This window comes from Cryptomeria japonica, chromosome 1, assembly GCF_030272615.1.
Source record: "Cryptomeria japonica chromosome 1, Sugi_1.0, whole genome shotgun sequence".
In the NCBI taxonomy this organism is placed as follows: domain Eukaryota; kingdom Viridiplantae; phylum Streptophyta; class Pinopsida; order Cupressales; family Cupressaceae; genus Cryptomeria; species Cryptomeria japonica.
Genome location: NC_081405.1, coordinates 676,638,606 through 676,656,811, shown reverse-complemented (window position 1 = coordinate 676,656,811; position 18,206 = coordinate 676,638,606). Strand labels below are relative to the sequence as shown.

The window sequence follows — 18,206 nt, the reverse complement described above, 5'->3', positions numbered from 1 at the left end:
ACATGCAAATTACTTGTACTCAAAGAAGTATAATTCGTATATTCTAGGAGAGAAAAAATATAGAGAAATCCTTTGTCTTCCTCACACTCCAAATTTGCAACAAACTAGTTACCCATTAAAGCATGTTTAATGTTGGTAATAAAAAAATGTTAAGAGAGACAAAGTAATGTTTTCCACATTGTCAAATCCTACGAGAATCTCTACCATTGAAAGGAGTGCTATGGGAGCTCTTTGTAGGAGGAACATAGGAAGAAGGGAATCTTTATTTGCTAAGAATGATAGTATTTGAGATGCATTAAATTGGAGCTTGCCTCTACAAGGTTGAGGAAAAAATAGAAACCCTAAATATAGTACTTTATACACTTACTATGACAATTTATGACATGGTGCAATGACTATGGGTTGGATTTTTCAATGTTATGACAAGTTTTTTCCATCAACAATAGTCTAAGATTCTTTCTCGACCATTGATGAAAGCATAAAAGTTAGTTTGGTCTTAAAATTGTCTAGAAGTGGACAATCATGTACATCTCATTATTAGATAAATGACATCAAAAGAAACATGAAGAAAATTAATGAAGGTTAGTTTAAAAGGAAATGATGGTTTTCAACTTGAATGCCCACTAGCTCAAGTATGAATCTTTGGAAAGCCACTTGATTAATCCACCTCCTTTAATTGGTTAGGTTGAGAAAAGTGATTTGGTTTGTGATAGATAGGATTACCTAAATAATTCACTATGGTCAAGGAATGCCTACAATAGTATAGGAAAACTATGTAATTTATTTAGATTGTCTTTTAAGAGATATTTTCTTGCAAATTATGAAGTCTTAGGTCGATTGCATCATTGAGGTATTCTATATAAACAATATTAAGTCTTGGACAAGAATATTTGCACATGTTATTCCTTCATTGAATTAAACAAAAAGAAAAACCTTTTGGTTATACTAAAGATATTTTTGAGCTTAATGTAATAAGTACTTAACATATTTGATCCAATTGGTAAGATATTGCTCGAAAAAGATTTAGACAACATAGTAAGCAATGAAACTATTAGTGATATATTGTTTATAGACAAAACCAATAACACTATTAGATACAAGCACACTTGATGGTTGAAGAAAATCTCATGCTCAATATTGTGCATGCAATAGTGTGGAAATAGGGTTCACTTAGCTTAGTTATGTGAACAAGAAACTAACCTATTACCAAACAACATTGCCATTAAAGGTGGAATGAAATCAATAGATTCAACCCCAATTCTATGATGAAGAGGGTTTAATGTAGATTGGATTCTACTCTCCTTGATTGAGGAATGTAATATTGACAATGACCAACATGCACAAATAGTTTCATATTAGATATGCCGACATAAAGTATACATATGGGAATGGGAAGCATAGAGGAACTTGTGTCTGAAATTTGGACTTGAAAATGCGAGACAATGGTGCTTGGGTGCCACTATCCAAGAGCTTAGATGCGGACAACAAAGATAATTTTGAGATTAGGATATTGTTCTAAATGTTTCCCTAAAGTTTCACCATAAAAGTGTCAAACAATAGTGCTTGGACGACCTTGTCCTCACCTCTTCATCTCTGCAAAAGCTAGTTCTATTTACCCTTGTCTTGTATTTGTTGAATCTATATATATTGTCTCCAAATCCTACCACTTGTACGCACAAAGGAGGAAAATGGTGTTGTTTGATAAGGGTTTATGTAAGTCAAACCTCGGGTGGGAATTAACCCTTGAATGCAATTGAAAGGAAAGCTATGAATTAAAATGTTGAATGTTATAACTCAAGCTTGTTGTAGTTGATGATTTGGGGGACAAGGATGCCCAAACGTACTTGTTCATGCAAAACAAAGTGAATAAAGTGTGAATCGGGTGTTCTTAGCCCCAAGATAGAGGTTCAAATCATCATATAAACATACGACTTCAGTTTTGTAGTATAAAGGCAAAAAATACACTTGGAAGAGAGCTAGGAGGGAGTACACAAGGCAAGGGCGCAAAAAATAGTGTAGAATTGTAAAGGGTTATAATTTATAATTCTACATGTATCCCCCACTTTAGTAGGAGCATGAGTCTACACTCAATACTCACAGTAAAGGAGAAGAGAGAGAGAGAGAGTTGGGAGCAAGATTACAAAGAGATAAGAAATCACTAAATTTGAGGGAACAAGCCTCCAAGATTAGGATGTTAACTCACACAATCACATACAAGGACACACAAAACAAAGCAAAAAACAACAAAGACAAAAAATAGAAAAAGACAAAAGACACACAAAATACATTAGTACTAAAAACAAAGGCTCCAAGTCAACTAGCTGAAGAGACCTCAATAACCAAAATGTCTCAATAGCTAATATCATTCTCAAAATTCTATTGCAAGAGCACAAGTGGTCACATGGAAAGGGAAAGAGCATACATCAAATGGTGAGACCATGATCTAATGACTAGAAAGGTGTGTTATGCTTTGGGTTCATGGGGGAAGGAGAAAGGAAACATGAATTTGAAGTTTTAGCAAGTTGTGTTATGATAGTCAACTCATTCTATAATATGATACTGCCTGGTTGCTAGAATGATGCATCTCGTTTAAGATTTTAGGTCTATTTTCGAGCATGCAAAAACTTGTATAAGAAAAATGATAGAAAATGTCTAGTTTCAAGAAATGGAGCATCTTGCATAAGACATCAAGTCTGGTTTCGAGCATGTAACAACCAGTATAAGACAAATGATAGAAAATGTTTGGTGTCAGGAAATGAACATCTCATCTAAGACATCAAATCTAATTTTTAGCAAGTAACAACCTATATAAGACAAATGATAGATGATAGATGATGTTTGGTTTTAGGATATGAAACATCTCATCTAAGAAATCAAGCATATTTTTGAGCATGTAACAACCTGTATAATACAAATGATAGTTGATAACAATAACCAAAAAAGGTAGTAAGAAGGCCACATATATGTGCCCCCTTTACCCCACCCCCTTGCCCTTAAGGTGTCAACATAGCCCTATGTTGATGTCTTAAGGTAGAAAGAAACACAACAAGGATAAAAACCTCCATCACAAAGGGGATATCCTTTAGGAAAGGATGCACATACACTCTAAGACAAGAGGGCATAGCTCTTTGAAGCAAGGAAGAGATAATTGTAAAAGAGGTATCTTGCAACACAAGAAAAGGAAACTTTTTGAGTGATGTGTAATGAAAGGAGGGAGAGATATTTGTTCCAAATACATCTACCTCCAAGAGGAGATCTTTTAACAAAATAACATATTTGACCAAGGAGATGAAAGGAAAGCAAGGATGCACTTTCAATGCTTAGGAGAGATCATTTATAAAAATGCTTTCAAGCAAGGAAGAAGTTCTAAACCAAGGATACACACCTCCAAGCAAGGGTTAAATTAATATAATGGACAAACAATTTTATGCAAGAAAGGAGATTCGTATAAGAGATGCTACTCACTAAAGGAACAGTAAATCCTTGGAAGAGAGAAGATTGAAATATTGTCCCTGTCCCCCAAGCATGGAGACAAGAATAGGAAGGCTATTATGTCGCATGCACTTGAAATTGTACCACCATGAATGACAAAGAGCCCCAAAAGGAAAGTTACTAATGTCACATGGTGAGGATAAACATAATATAGCCGAAGAGAGTGTTAATCATCTATTATTTGGATGATACCATTATCAACATCTTTGAATTTCATGTTGAAAATGAGAACATTTATTGGTAAGATGGCCATGAATTTCATAATATGTGCAAAAAAAAGTTATATTTATTTGTTTTACGATGCTTTTTTCATTTTCCTAAGGAAATGGATATGAATTGAGCTCTAAGAAGGTCACGATAAATTTTCCCTTATATTGATGAAGAAGGGTATCCTATGCCTTCTCTAGTGTGTTGCAAATGAGGTTGATAAATTTTCTCTTATATTGATGAAAAAGGGTATCCTATGGCTTCTCTAGTGTGTTGCAAATGAGAACCTATAGGGACTTTAATTATTTGTTCCATCTTTCCAAGACCTTGTCCACTATAGCCTTGTTTAGAATTCATGTCATAGCCAACCTCATATATGTTTTCAATTGTGAAGGGGAAGGACTTTCATTATGGATCTCTTTGAAATTTATTTTGTAGTACATCTTGAAGGTTCACTCAGATGAATAGATGAAGGAGGAAGGATCTTACTAGGGATATTCTTATTTCTATCATAATTATTCATATCCACTTTGTTTGGTCGGGAATACATATTCTCATCATCTAAAGCTTCATCTTTACTCAATTTTATGTTAGGAGACATATCATGAATAAAATACATAACATTGTCTTGTCTAAAAATATTTTGATTATTCAGATAAGTTTTTGGAGGAGGATCTAGAGTGATAAATGTACTACGATTAACATTCTTATCTTGTCCCTCTTGCACCAAAGTATCTTTGTGAGAAGAGGATTCATCATTACTCTTCAATGCTGCATTTCCATTGGAGAGATAATTGATAGGAGAATTAATTATTGCCTCATGAATACAAGATACTCTAGGAGAGGTGAAAGTATGATTCATTTCAATATTATCTTTTGGATTCAAAAGGGTATCATATGAAACATCTACCAAAGATTTTATGAAATCCAAATAATCCATTAACTTTTTTAAAAATATCATCATATAGCAACATGAAATATGTGTGAAAGCTTTGAGAAATGAATTGAATGTAGGAAAAATCTTTGAAACCCTCATAATGCAATACACTAAAGTTGTATGACTAAATGTAGACAACATGAAGTTAAAGAAGCTATTATCCAACATGTGATTTTGATAAATATAGCCAATAAGTAATGCAATCACATGTGAAATAGAAGACCAATTATATTTTGTAAATTCTACTATGAAAAAACAGATCTAAAAATACTCAATTAGAAGTATGCAAAATGTTAGTAGCATTGAGTTCACCAAAATGTAATGGTTTGGAAATAGGGTTCACTTAGCTTAGTTATGTAAACAAGGAACTCAATTACTTCCAAGCAACATTGACAGTAAAGGCATAATGAACTCAATAAATTCAATCCCAATTGTAAGATGAAGAGGGTTGAATGCAGATTGGAATCCACTCTCCTTGATTCAGTTGAAAGTGAACTATGGAAAAGATGTAAATTGAATGCAAGATTGATAATGATCAACAACACATACATTTTCAAATTAGATAAATAGACATAAAGTGTAGATATGGGAATGGGAAACTGAAAGGAACCTATGTCTAAAATAGACTCGAAAATGCGGGATAATGATGCTTGGGCACTAGTGTCCATGAGCCTGGATGCAGAAAAAAGAAATACTTTTGAGATTGGGATGTTGTCATGAATGTTTCCTTGAAGTTTCACTGGAAAAATGTTGGACAATGGTGCTTGGGTGACCTTGTCTTCACCTTTTTGTCTTTGCAAAAACTTGTTTTGTGTGCCTCTATCTACTCTTTTTGAATCTATATATCTTGTCTCCAGATCTCGTCACCTGTGCATATAAAGGAGGAAAATGGTGTTGTTTGATAGGGGTTTTCCTAGGTCAAACATCGAGTTGGAATTAACCCTTGAATAAAGTTGAAAGAAAAGTTATGAATTAAAATGTTGAATGTTATACCTCAAGCTTGTTGTAGTTGATGACGGTTGGTGATACAATGCTCTTTGAATGTGATCACAAGTGTTGATGCAATAACATGACATGACATGACATGACATGACAAGACATAAAAAAATCAATCATATAAACACATGGTTGCATGAAGATTGTTCCAACTTGCTACTCCATAATGCTTAGATCTGAAGAATACTTGAAGGATATGGTGGGATAAAATGTTGCATTGATGCTTCTAAATAGATGGTTGAAGATAGAATGATTGTGGATAATGAATAATGAATGGTTATGAAAATGAATTGGAAGGATGCTCTTATATAGGGTTCTCAAGGTATTTTGTAAATTAGGTCATCTTCTAATGGTCATATTGAAGTATCAAGATCAAGAGTCAATTGGGGGGAATTGAATTCTGACTATCCAAAATTGGGCCCGACTTTGGGGGACAAGGATACCCAAACACCCTTTTCCAAGACAAGGATGCCCAAACACCTAGGTGTCCTTGGCCACCCAAAACAGAGTGAATCACTTGTGTGAATTAGGTGTACTTGGTCCTAGGACAGAGGTCATATAAACATATGACTTCAATTTTGCAGTATAAAGGCCAAAAATACACTTGGAAGAGAGGTAGGAGGACGCACACTAAGGCAAGGGCACAAGAAGTAGTGTGAAATTGTAAAGGGTTACAATATAGGATGCTATAATACCATAAAAGTTTGGAACAAATTTTCTAAATCACTTTGGTGTCATTCTCCATGCCTTCTTTACACTAATTACATGAGGCAAGTTGAAGACCATTCTCAAAGAAAATATGCCTAAAGGTTAATATAGGTTTTCAATGTTAAATTGGTCTAGGTGGTCCCACAAATATATAACATGGGCATAGTATCCATAAAAAAATATAGTTTGTATGCATAAGAAACCCTAGCAAAGTAAACACCTAATATACATGACAATGTTCACATTTAAGTTTAAATTCATGATGTATGAATTTGTAAATATTTTGACATAATAGTGCTATACCTATTTAATTACAAACAAGCTCAAAATCTATGTAACATATTATTAGTTCCATAAAAAATATTATTGGTTGAAATAGGGACACATCCTTTGGAGGTAGCAACGATAATTGATATGACAAACGATAATTCTAATCAACATGACATCAAAACTCATTGTTGGCCAAAAATAGTTATATGGGACTTGGATTAGCTAGGAGGAAACACATATGTATGAAACAATAAATTGGAAAGAAAAAAACACAACTTTATGTTAGTGTAGGTTTTTTATTTTCCTTATGTTAGGGGGTATTTATTTTTCCTACATATATATTATTTAAGCTTGCTTAGGTTAATAGGAGTGGTTTATATGAGGACACGTGGCAAAATACTTCAGCTACATGTATAACTCTCCACGTCACATGGGTAGTTGAGTTACACACCCTCTTTTGGCTTGTTGTGCCACCTCTCATAACCACTATTTTGTCATTTCCTAAGTGGGTTATGGGGTAGTTGGGTTTCACACCCTCTTTTGGCTTTATGTGCCAACTTTCTCAACTCCTTTTTTGTCTTCATGTAAGGAGGTTATGCCACATGTTTTGGCATTTACCAAGAAGTTAAAACCTCCCACTTTTTATGGGGAATAGGAGTTAATGCACCCCTTGGATGTATATACTTATATTTTTCTATATAATAAGCACTATACTCTCACCTTCACTAGTCAAACAGGTGAAGTGATAGCTCGATTAGAGTCTTCTCCAAATTCTCCTCTTTGTCTCTATTTCTCTCTCATATTGAAATTATTTTCATTCAGCTATTTTGATCTTCGATCATCCGTTGTGTGAGGAGTTGCATGTGATCTACGACCGACATCAGATATTGGCTCAATTCTCGCTTCTCGCAGAATCTCACACTTTAAAGAATTCAGCCTACTTATAAACTTAAGCAACGAGCATAATTTATGACATAAGAACAAATAAATATGAAAATATTGATAATTTATTTGTACTAGTTACTACCATTTTAGGGTGAAATGGACAAATAGAGAGCACCTAAAAAGAAATGCAAATAAAAAATCTAATCAAAATGTACATTGGAGAGGGCATAAGTAAATTAATACTACATCATAGTTTGCCTAATTGTAGACCCTTTAAGTAGGATGATCCCTTTTACCCAAATAAAGCATTTGAGGTGATAAATTTGGATTTCTTTATAATTGAATAATTTTTGTTTTTGACTAGATTGCTTTAATTATATAGATGATCACTATAATAACACACGTCGAAGATGGTAAATTATGATGCAAGTTTAATGAGCTTTTCTAATAAATGAGGTTCTAAATAAATTCAAATTCAAATATTTCAAAATATATGCAAACATTTAAAACCTAAATATTATGAAATAAAAAGAAATCTTACAGTAATATTGAAACCTACGTTACCTTGAGTTTCTAGGATGGGAACACTCGGTCTGGTTTTTGGGAAGGCGATTTTTTTGTCAATTTTGGGGGTGGTTGGGGGGCGACAAAGTGGAAAACTATATAAAATATAGGAAAATTTAAATAATAGGGAAATTTTAATGTTCATATGAAAACACAGATAAAGCATGCATATACATTATATTCATATGAACATGGATATAACATGCATATGAAAACATTTTAGAACCTTAAGTTTTAACATAGAACATTTGTGTTTAAAATTTATTGTCAATACTCAATATGCATTCATAAATCATAATTCATTGTTAATATGCATGTGACATTATAAAAATAACATACAAAATGCCCAAAGGCTATACTGCTATCATATAGTTTCATTGTCAATTACAATATGAAAATACAAAAAAAAACAAAGTACATTGGTGCTTGTAATCTCCATCTCCTAACATTGCATCAAAATCAAAGTTCTTCTTTGAGTCTCTACCACTATCATGGTCTACGTCCACCTCATCCAATGGAATTCCAACCAACTCCCCTAGTGCCTCCTCATCAACTTGGGCTACATCTTTAGATCAACATCTCACTGTAAAGTTGGAGTCTATCGATACTCTAGAGTTTGACAATTTTGAAGCCGAAGACCACTATGCACGATCACTAACTTCTCTGTTTGTCTAGAGGTAAGTCTATTCCTCTTGATGGAGTGGATAAAGCCTTATGTGGAGCAATTCTTCTCTGCAGTATAAGAATTAACATCCTGTTAAAGGAGGCGAGTGGAAAGCAACTTCAATTTATAGGGTCTCTTTGGGCTAATATAAAGTTCTATCTAACCTCTCTTGTGGTTTACTCAATGTAGGGCCACAAAGATTTGTGAAGTCAAGGAATTGTGTACGAAGATGGAAGCCTCTTCATCTGGATACATCTTATCAATGGCCTATGTGAACCCATCTTAAATCTCTTGGTCATTACATGGAGGCACCCTTCCATCTCCTAGTGGATACCATTTGGGATTTACAGGATAGGTTGTCATACGAAGCAGGGTGTTTATTGTGTTTCATCTCCACGTCACAATGGGCCTAATATGTTGCTCATATAACCCCAAAGAAGGATCTTTAGCCAAAATTGTTTGCTTTATCTTCCCAAGCATATTGTTAAATGTCTCATTTATCTCTCAAAGACTATGAGAGTTTGTATCAGTATATCTAATGACATCTATAATAGATGAGATGAAAGAGAAAACATATCTACACAATCAAAATGCAAACAAAAAGTTCAAAATATTAAAATAAAAAATTTAATGTAAATATCAACAATCTAATATTAATTTTTTATTAGAATCAACAATTTAATAATAAAATCAACAATGTCTTACCTCACAATGGGCCACCAATTGTAATCATGGATCTTAAGTTTGATAGATTTTCCTTGAATAGAGCTTGAATTAGGCCATCTAATCCACTTGGAATTCATCACCATCAACTATAAAGGTTCATGCACCTCAAGTATCCTCTCCAACAAGATGAAGTAAGTGACATACCTATATTCATTAAAAATTTAAAAATAAAAGACTTAATGTAATTGGAATAAAAATGTTTGAAGTTTCAAAACTTTGATTTTACAAAATGAAGTGGCATACCTTGTCTCAATAGGTTTGAGGAGCTCCTTTGAAAATGACCTAAAGAGAGCAAGTGAAGTGTGGTGGTTGCAAATGTGAAAGATCCCAAATGGATCCTTTTGTTCTTGCTGCTGTAAATTCTTAATCAAACATACTATATTTTTTTAATTTTCCGATGATCTTATAGAATAGACAGAAGTTGCAGAAAGGGATTGTTTCTTTTTGGGTTTTGATGTTATAAGTAAAGTAATTGATAAATAGCAACAACTGTGAAATAAAACAGTAAACAATGTTCATATGTAAGAACACTTAAGAAATCTGAAAATACTGCAAATCATACTAGGCATATAACCTAGATTTGTATCTAGCAAGAATCCATACATTTATTTGGAGCTGTTCTCAATTTGGATTGAAGCCAGATGGAGGAATATTACTGGCAACGAACAAGGAAGACCAAATAAGCTAAATACAACCCTTCAAGCCAACATACAAACAAGGCGTGGTTGCAAAGAAGGCGTGGAAGCTGCTGCAAATCAAGTGGCCAACTGAAATAGACCAGCCACCCTATTGAAACCCCCAATATGCACGCTGAATCTTCAGGTCAAAAAGATGTGTCTTCTACCTCTGACAATCTCTGTGCAATCCTGGATAAATCTACTGTCAACTCCTGCTGAGGGCTACGTCCCAACAAGCTCAGACTTGGGGTTTGCATCCCATACCAAAATCACTCTTCCAGAGCAATTCCCAAATTCACAAGTTTCAAAATGATCAAAGATACTATCAATTAGGTTTTCATCTCCTTATAACTCCTTTCCCTTTGCAAGTCGAACCCTAAAGAATAATAAAGCTTGCGCTTTATAATTAAAGTGACACTTTCCCAATTATGGTGTCAAACTATAGAAAAATATCACTTTACTGTGAATAAATAGCTTCAAGCATCCAAAAAGACTCTGGGAGGTGAGAATCATGTAGCAAAGTTCAAGACCTTTCCAACGAGCTATAACACATAGGCATATCAAACTAGATGAAGCCAAAAACCCCTTATTACTCCAAAATGGCTATATACATAGCCTTATTTTAATCTATTTAATCGCTAACTTAGGAAATATTTAAATATATTAAAATATTTCCATAGATCCAATAATAGCCCAAAATAACCAACCAAACATGAATCTGACTTTGTCACCTATCTATGACTGATGCCGAACAAGATGGGCCAACTGGCAGTCCCATCCCTAAAATCTAGGGATGCTTCTAGAAACTAGGAAACACACCCAATCTTCTTGAAACTGAAACCATGGTATGGTCCCGTGGAACCTCAAATATGGAAACTGCCACAACCTCCTAAAAAGCAGGGAATCTCCCTAAAATCAAGGAACTGCTCCCAACGGCCCACAAACTGCTTGAAACACCAACTTCGAATATTGAATACCCTGTGTGAGTCTCTATCCACCACTGCCAGCCTACGGGACCCCCATAATAGGCTAACTCACATGTCTCTACTAGACAAACTAAAGAGGGGACATGACAAAATGAACATTTCAATGTGTCTAGCTTCTGCCACCACTTGCTTAACCCAATTCATTTTTCCTATGTTTTTAAATGCATTGTTCAATGAATAACACAACATGGGGTCCAAAAGATGTACTTGTAAGAACCCTCCACCATCAAACCGACTGATTTGCACACATGTGTTGAATCAGTGATCACCTATACAACATTAGTAGCCCCAACCTCCTTTATGTCATCTCTCATAATGCTAAAATAGAAATCTGCATCCTTACGCTTCCCTTGACAATCCACGACTTTGAGAAAATAAGAACCAACAAGAAATGTGATAATGATATTAATTAGTGGTTGATGTCTAACACCAATCCACCTATCCATCACAAGGGAGGAACCAAACTTCATCCAAGTTAGCCTCATATCCTCCACTAGCACATTAACCTTGGAATACTCTTCGTCTAGAAGAGTAGTCCATAGCTTATGATCTCTAAGGGGTGTGAAAGAGGGATCAATAGTGGCTATATCTTTGACCATTTGTTTGAAGTAAGAGGAACATGCCACATGAAATGGTATGACGTTGGCAAAAAAGAATTTAGCAATAAATGCCTTTGTAGCTTCATGTGCTTGTGCATTAAACATAACTTAACTCTTCTCACTACCACTCATCTTCCTATTTCCTCTTCTGTCAACTTCACTTCTACCTGTAGTGGATGCCGTAGGAAAAGATGATTGTGAACATGCAAAAGAAGGTGTCGGCATTGCCACACCTTGTTTTCCCATTTTCACCTCCATGTGCAATCTATGACATTCTATCCTTATTCTCTTCTTTAGTGTTGGACATACTTTAACCTCGTGGCCTGTAACACCCAAAAAATGAGATTTTACTCTTGTGTAGTTACCCCTAAAATCTATCAAGCAAACATGACAATCGCACACCCTACTCCCTCTTGAGTTTTATTTCTTTTCACTCCCATGTGTCACATATTGGAGAAGATGTGTGTTTTTATTGAAAGGACCTTTGCATATGATTCCATGATTTTTGAAGGGCACTTAAATTTAATAGGTTGTTGTCCACTACTTCTCCCAACACTTCCATTTGTATTTCCACCACCCATTTCCACTTCATTCTCGCTATTACTATCACACTCACTGTTGCTCATTTTTTTGGGATTGAATGGAATTTTAAATTGAAAAAATGCAAAAAATAATAAAAATTAGACCATTTATGTTATTCCATGCTTCAAATTGTGAAAAAAATTGAAAATAAAAATAAAAATGGAAGAATGAAACTTACCTCTTTCAAGCTTGAAGGAAGATACTTGCCCTAGATTGAACCCTTTTTTCTTCTATTCCCTATTGCTCCACTTTCAATGGCTTCTTTCAAACCCTCTTGCTAGTCCAAGTTTTTTCTACTCACACAAATGACCAAATGAGTCAACTGTACACCTTTAGGGTTGGGAGGTAGGTTCCCACAAAGGAAAAAAGATGCAAGTTTGAAATGTTTTTTTTTCAAGTCAAAAAAATGTCCTTGCCGCGAGTGATGTCCAACTGTCCCCCAAATGATCAAGGGACATCTTACTCGTCCTCTTTCATCCCGAGGACAACCAAACATCCCCGCAATAGAGACTGCCATCCCCCATTTCTTGTGTTCTGCCTTTTTTGACAGATTTGTGTCCCTAGGTAGTCCCTGCATCCCCAAGACTAAAATGAGAGATTTTAGACTGAAAATGCGTCCTCAAATTTTATAAATTCAAACCAATTATTTTGATGCAAGACTAAAATGAGAGATTTTAGACTGAAAATGTGTCCTCAAATTTTATAAATTCAAACCAATTATTTAATATCTTAATATTTGTAGTTTAATTATTAAAATGGTCACAACAATATAAATGTGTAATCAAGATCAATAATAGATCCAACCTGAAGCAACATATCACAATCCTTATCATAATCCTTATCATAATAACAATTAAGTGGTCCAGTATCCTATTGATCTTTGTTAACATTACTTGTTCTTTCTTCCATTCATTTACAAGCGATTTTAAGCACACGACACGCAAGTTTCTTCCCTGACTGACCCCACAACGGTTTCCTTCACAATTCTGTGGCAATATACAGAAAAATGAATGGCCACAAGATTCCCATTAAAATCTTAATACATGTGAATAAGCTTGTCCTCCTTGCAACCGACTGTAACACCCAAATGTAACAATTCACGAGTGTAATCTAATACACTAGTTCAAATACTGAACGCAACAGAGCATATACAATGGCACTAAAACTTGGGTTTCTAACTTCTCTAGCTCCGGAGATTTCAGTAGGCAGCAGCATCAAGCATAAATATAACAAAAATGCGGCGGTTTCTTCTTCCCGAAAGGATACGGAAACACTTTTAATTGGATTGCGTCACCACTACATACTTAATTCTTGCAGTGGCGTGAAGATTAGGACTGCAAGCCCACCTGCTGCTGCGGCAAACAGAACCGAAGAATCTGGTGTTTCAGAAGAATCACCTGATGAATACAGGTCAGCAGGTAAATAACTGCTTAGATTCATACAAGAGTTGCATGAGTTCATCTGATGGTTGAAAATTCAAGCGTTAAATACTTTCTGTTTTTTTCCTTTGATCTCTGAGAGTGTTCAGTTGCTTAGAATTTTATGTTAATTTGATGGGATCTCGCATCACGTACGATCCAAGTAGCTGGGTTTTATAATGCCAGTGTGTTGCTGATTTGCCAATAGCTCGTTTTTATTTTAGTAGAATTTATCATAAAACAACCAATTTTAGCTTAACACAATCAGCACATGCGAATCCAACAATCATAATAAATTATGGCACATAATTAATTTATTATCATCTGTAGGGGTAGTAAGTATTCCACTGTTTTAAAAGGATTAATCATCCTCTGTAGTAATGGTGAAATTTTGTTTAGTGCAATTAGTTGTTGAAACACATCCGTATATCTACATACCCATATTCTTATGAATGGAATCCTTTTATAGTTTATGATCATTGATATCTGATCATCTATTTTTCGTTTATTTATAGTATATGACACTAGCCTATACTCTCAGTATGTAGAGGCATCTAACTGTGCTTCTGATACGAGATAGACATACCCTACCCTAAATGAAGACAAGCATATACATAAAATACATGAACAATTTAACTTTAACCTTTCCAGGCTCCAGGTTCAAAAACTAATCTGCGCTTATCAGGAATTTAAGACGTCAGAGTTTAGTGTGGAGAAATTCTCTAGTAAGGAGAGTATGCTAGCAGACGAAGCCAGGTAATTGTGGTGAGGTATCACACCTAGTAGCAGGAGGAATCAGCTCAGCCCTGCTGGTGGTAAAACCCTAACAACCACATCTGTACATGGTACATACTCACCAAGAGTATTTGCCTGACGAAATAGAGAACTTACAGGCATATAGAGAGATTGATAGACAATAAGATGGGTGGTATTAATTTTTTATTGTCCATTTTGTGGCAGTTGGCTTAAACATTAGTCACCAGGAGAAGTGGGATATGGAAATGGGACGCATTTTCAAATAAGGTAAAGGTGTATGAGAAAGTGTGTGACTGTATTCGACAAATTTTTCTTTTAGCTACGTAGTTATTTGACGTAGGATAGGAGCTCTGTGATTAAATCTTCTGGTTGCCTAATGTTGTATCTTGTCAAAGGTGATCTGAAATGCACGAAGGGGTAAAAGATAATTTGGCAGTCACAAGTTTGACCAGGATTGATTTTCTTTCTTGTGACAGTTTTTGAACTTTTGAGTTGGTCAGGTTCAGAACTTGAATTGTAACCCATGCTTGTCAAAATGATTCATTCAAATCTCGTCTGAGTAAAAATTCTACATCCACAGGGCTATACTCTGTCCACCAAATGCCAGACAATCCTATTCACAAATGAATCACACTCACCCCATGAATGGTAAAAGGCTAACAATATCACCTCCGCATACAAGACAGGATTGTTTGTCTCGCCTCGTTAGTCAATGAATATTACAAGAAATATAAGCTTTTGCTTTGCATATTTTATTTGTTTGATCATTTACTTAATTTTGTTTGGTTAAATTGAATTAAAAAGATATGAATTTTACCATTTTGCTGCCTGTTACCACATGAAGCTCAGAATGCAAAGCTCTGATGATATGATCCTACTCCAAACAGCTACCTGCCTCCACTATTGATGTGCCGGCCTAGCAGCCCTGTGGAAGACAATGTGTACCTCTAGGATTCTTTTATAATCCTGTTCTATAGTAAATTACCACCTTAGTTGCTTGCAATTCACTGAAATGGGATTTTATTTTCTGTCTTCCGCTCCTCTCAATACTAACAAAATAAAGTATTTATGATAACATCTAACACATACTGAAGATAAGAACACTGGCGTTCCAAGTTTTAACATTAAGTACATACTGATCCAGTTAGAGAAATTGGCTCTCTGTTTATACATTAGTCGAACAGGCTTTAGCTTACTACCTAAGAAGCATAGTTGCATAGACCACAGGTGCATTATGTGTTACAGGATCCTGAGTGTGGACACCTGTGAAGTTCAATTCAATTGTAGTATTATATGGCAAGGAATTGTTGATTTGGAAGCTTTGGTTGGAGAGGAGGATTATCCATGTAGATAAACTAAACAGAAGAAAATGTCTGAATGCCACTTTTAACTGCAAAATAATTATTATAATCCAAGTTGTGGTTTCGTGGAGCCCCAAACAAGATTGAATCATGAATTCAATTGATCGGTTTTCAATAAATACTTCCCTAGATTCTTCCTTCTTACTGTTCTTTGCAGTTGAAGTACATATGGTACCTCAAAAAGCTCATCTCTCTGAGCGCAGTTAGAGTTGAAAACTTATTAGGATTTCATGCACACTGATCTTTGTGAATTAGCTTAATTTAAAAACAAGGGTGAAAATTTCAGGATTCCTTCTTGAACATGAGAAATTGCACGAGCGCGAGAGAGTTCTTCTTCTTTAAAATGCTTACACAAAAAATTGATCTAATTACAAATGCACTTCTCTAAAGTAATGCTCCTGAAAGCCTATCCTTGTAGCATTAAAAAAATTCAATGTAAAGAACTCTGCTTTTCTGCATCAATTTCCTCTATCGCAACCAAGTATTGGTTTTCCTAGAGAATATATCTGTATTACGCAAAGCAACTGTTTTTATAGGAACTTACCATGGAGGGCCCCATTACAATCAGTTAATAGATTTACTATGTTTATGTTGTCATGGCAACTTGCATTCGTTGAAATTGACTTGTATAGCAGTAACATTATGCTTGCTTGATTTTTTTTAGGACTGCTTGGACATTTTACAGTGGTCTTATTTCATTGTATTTTCTGTCTCCTTTCCTTTACAAACTGCTTCAGGTCTTTCAAATTTTTCGTTTTTTGGTAAATGGAAACATATTCATCCACTCATGCTATTATCTTTTTCCACTATCTGGACAGGATCATCAGTTCAGTCTCAATTAGATATCTTGGAACGATTGACATCTAACAGCACTGTCAACCTAGAAGGTTGGTAATCAAACAATTTTCAGTCCTCTTTAACCTGTAGTAAAGTAAAGAGTATTTGCAAATACAACATAATATTTTGTACCCTTTGCGAAAAAGGTTTATTTTATTCAAATGACCTTTCAAAGGCTTGTTAAGAATCTTTTTTGCACATTTTTCATTAGCTAACTAAATTATATTCTTTCCAGCTTTCTGATTGATTATTATTAGCTGCACACAGAATCTACATGCGAATATGCCAAAAGCAGAAAATCTGTACCTGTGCAACTTTTTGAATCTCTAGCTTCTTATAGTTCTCTTCGATAGCTATAGCCATGACAATAGTCCATGTCTATAATAGTGATATAAGCTGTAAATGATGAGCACTGTATTGATGTTTAAACAGGGAGTTGGCAATCTCAGGTTCCATCCAAAAAGATTATTCGTGAGCAGCTCAGTGAATTGGTAAGCAATGATGTTGGCGAAGCCACAATACCACTTGGCAAACGTTTCAAACCTCCGAATTTAAACTCCTTAACAATATCTCAGAAACGAAATATCAAGAGACAGGACTATTTGAATAAAGTGGCCAAAAGGAATGATATACCATTTTTCACAACCATTGCTTTGTTTGTAATTCTCCCTCCTATTGTGATATTAGGAGTATCTGTTGCAACTGGTTATGTAGAACTTTTTCCTTGATCCAATTTATGGTTGAACTTAAAGATTTGTTAAGGGTGGGTGTGGAGACATTCAAAGCAATCTCTGTGAACTATGTGCTAGCAGAAGAATCTAAAGAGCTGCTATTTACTTTGTTGAATATCAAGGAAAGAACCTAAACTGTCAATAGTAGTGGCTTGCTAGCAATTTGTACCTTCTTGTGTCAGAAAGGCAGAAATGAGTAACACAGTACACTACGTATTTTATAATATAGTCTACATCAAGGAAGAGATTCAATTACGTAACCCCTTAAATTCATGTATTACAAATGTTTAGGTGGTACTATGTAATACTCTTTTAAGTTGTTTGGGTGTTTTGGATTCCATGGGTTGGATCTATAATTTGTTTAAAATATTTCGGCTTTTATTTTGTTCTGTGATTTATTTGTTTTCAAAACACTGGCCATTAGCCAAAAAAAGAGTGTTTTCTTTTGTGGTGCGAAGGATGTTCTTTGGCATTCTTTTATGCTATTATTATATAGCCCGTCAAGAAATCAATCTTCATGCTAAATTATTGTTATGAGTTTCTGCTGCAATGCAGAGAATCCATCCTCTGGCAGAATGCAGTTTCTGGTAACGTTGTATAATTGGGCACAGACTAGATTTATGATCTGAGGTTCATGATGGTTGAGTTATTTTTCTACTATTTCCATACATTTTTTCAGAGAACATGGAACCCAAAGAACCAATTGTTATGGTGGGAGGTTTATTTCAAGATATCTAGTTTTGGTGTGAAAGAATTCAAATGGATTTATATGATAAAATTAAAAACATGCTGGAAAATGTGAAAAAAAAT

General features: G+C 34.8%; 1 protein-coding gene across 1 annotated transcript; it reads left to right on the top strand.

Moving 5' to 3' along the window:
* The first annotated feature begins 13,213 nt into the window (after positions 1 to 13,213).
* On the top strand, positions 13,214 to 17,785 carry LOC131057152 (uncharacterized). The gene is made up of 3 exons (XM_057991331.2): positions 13,214 to 13,711; positions 16,647 to 16,715; positions 17,098 to 17,785. Exons 1-3 carry the CDS (start codon positions 13,447 to 13,449, stop codon positions 17,391 to 17,393), a joined length of 630 nt encoding a protein of 209 aa, XP_057847314.2. The 5' UTR covers positions 13,214 to 13,446; the 3' UTR covers positions 17,394 to 17,785.
* The last annotated feature ends 421 nt before the right edge of the window (positions 17,786 to 18,206 follow it).

Coding starts and splice junctions, on each gene's coding strand:
- LOC131057152 (XM_057991331.2), top strand. CDS start 13,447: ATGGCACTAAAACTTGGGTTTCTAACTTCTCTAGCTCCGGAGATTTCA. Junction 13,712..16,646: donor TGATGAATACAGGTCAGCAG/GTAAATAACTGC, acceptor CTATCTGGACAG/GATCATCAGTTCAGTCTCAA. Junction 16,716..17,097: donor CAGCACTGTCAACCTAGAAG/GTTGGTAATCAA, acceptor ATGTTTAAACAG/GGAGTTGGCAATCTCAGGTT.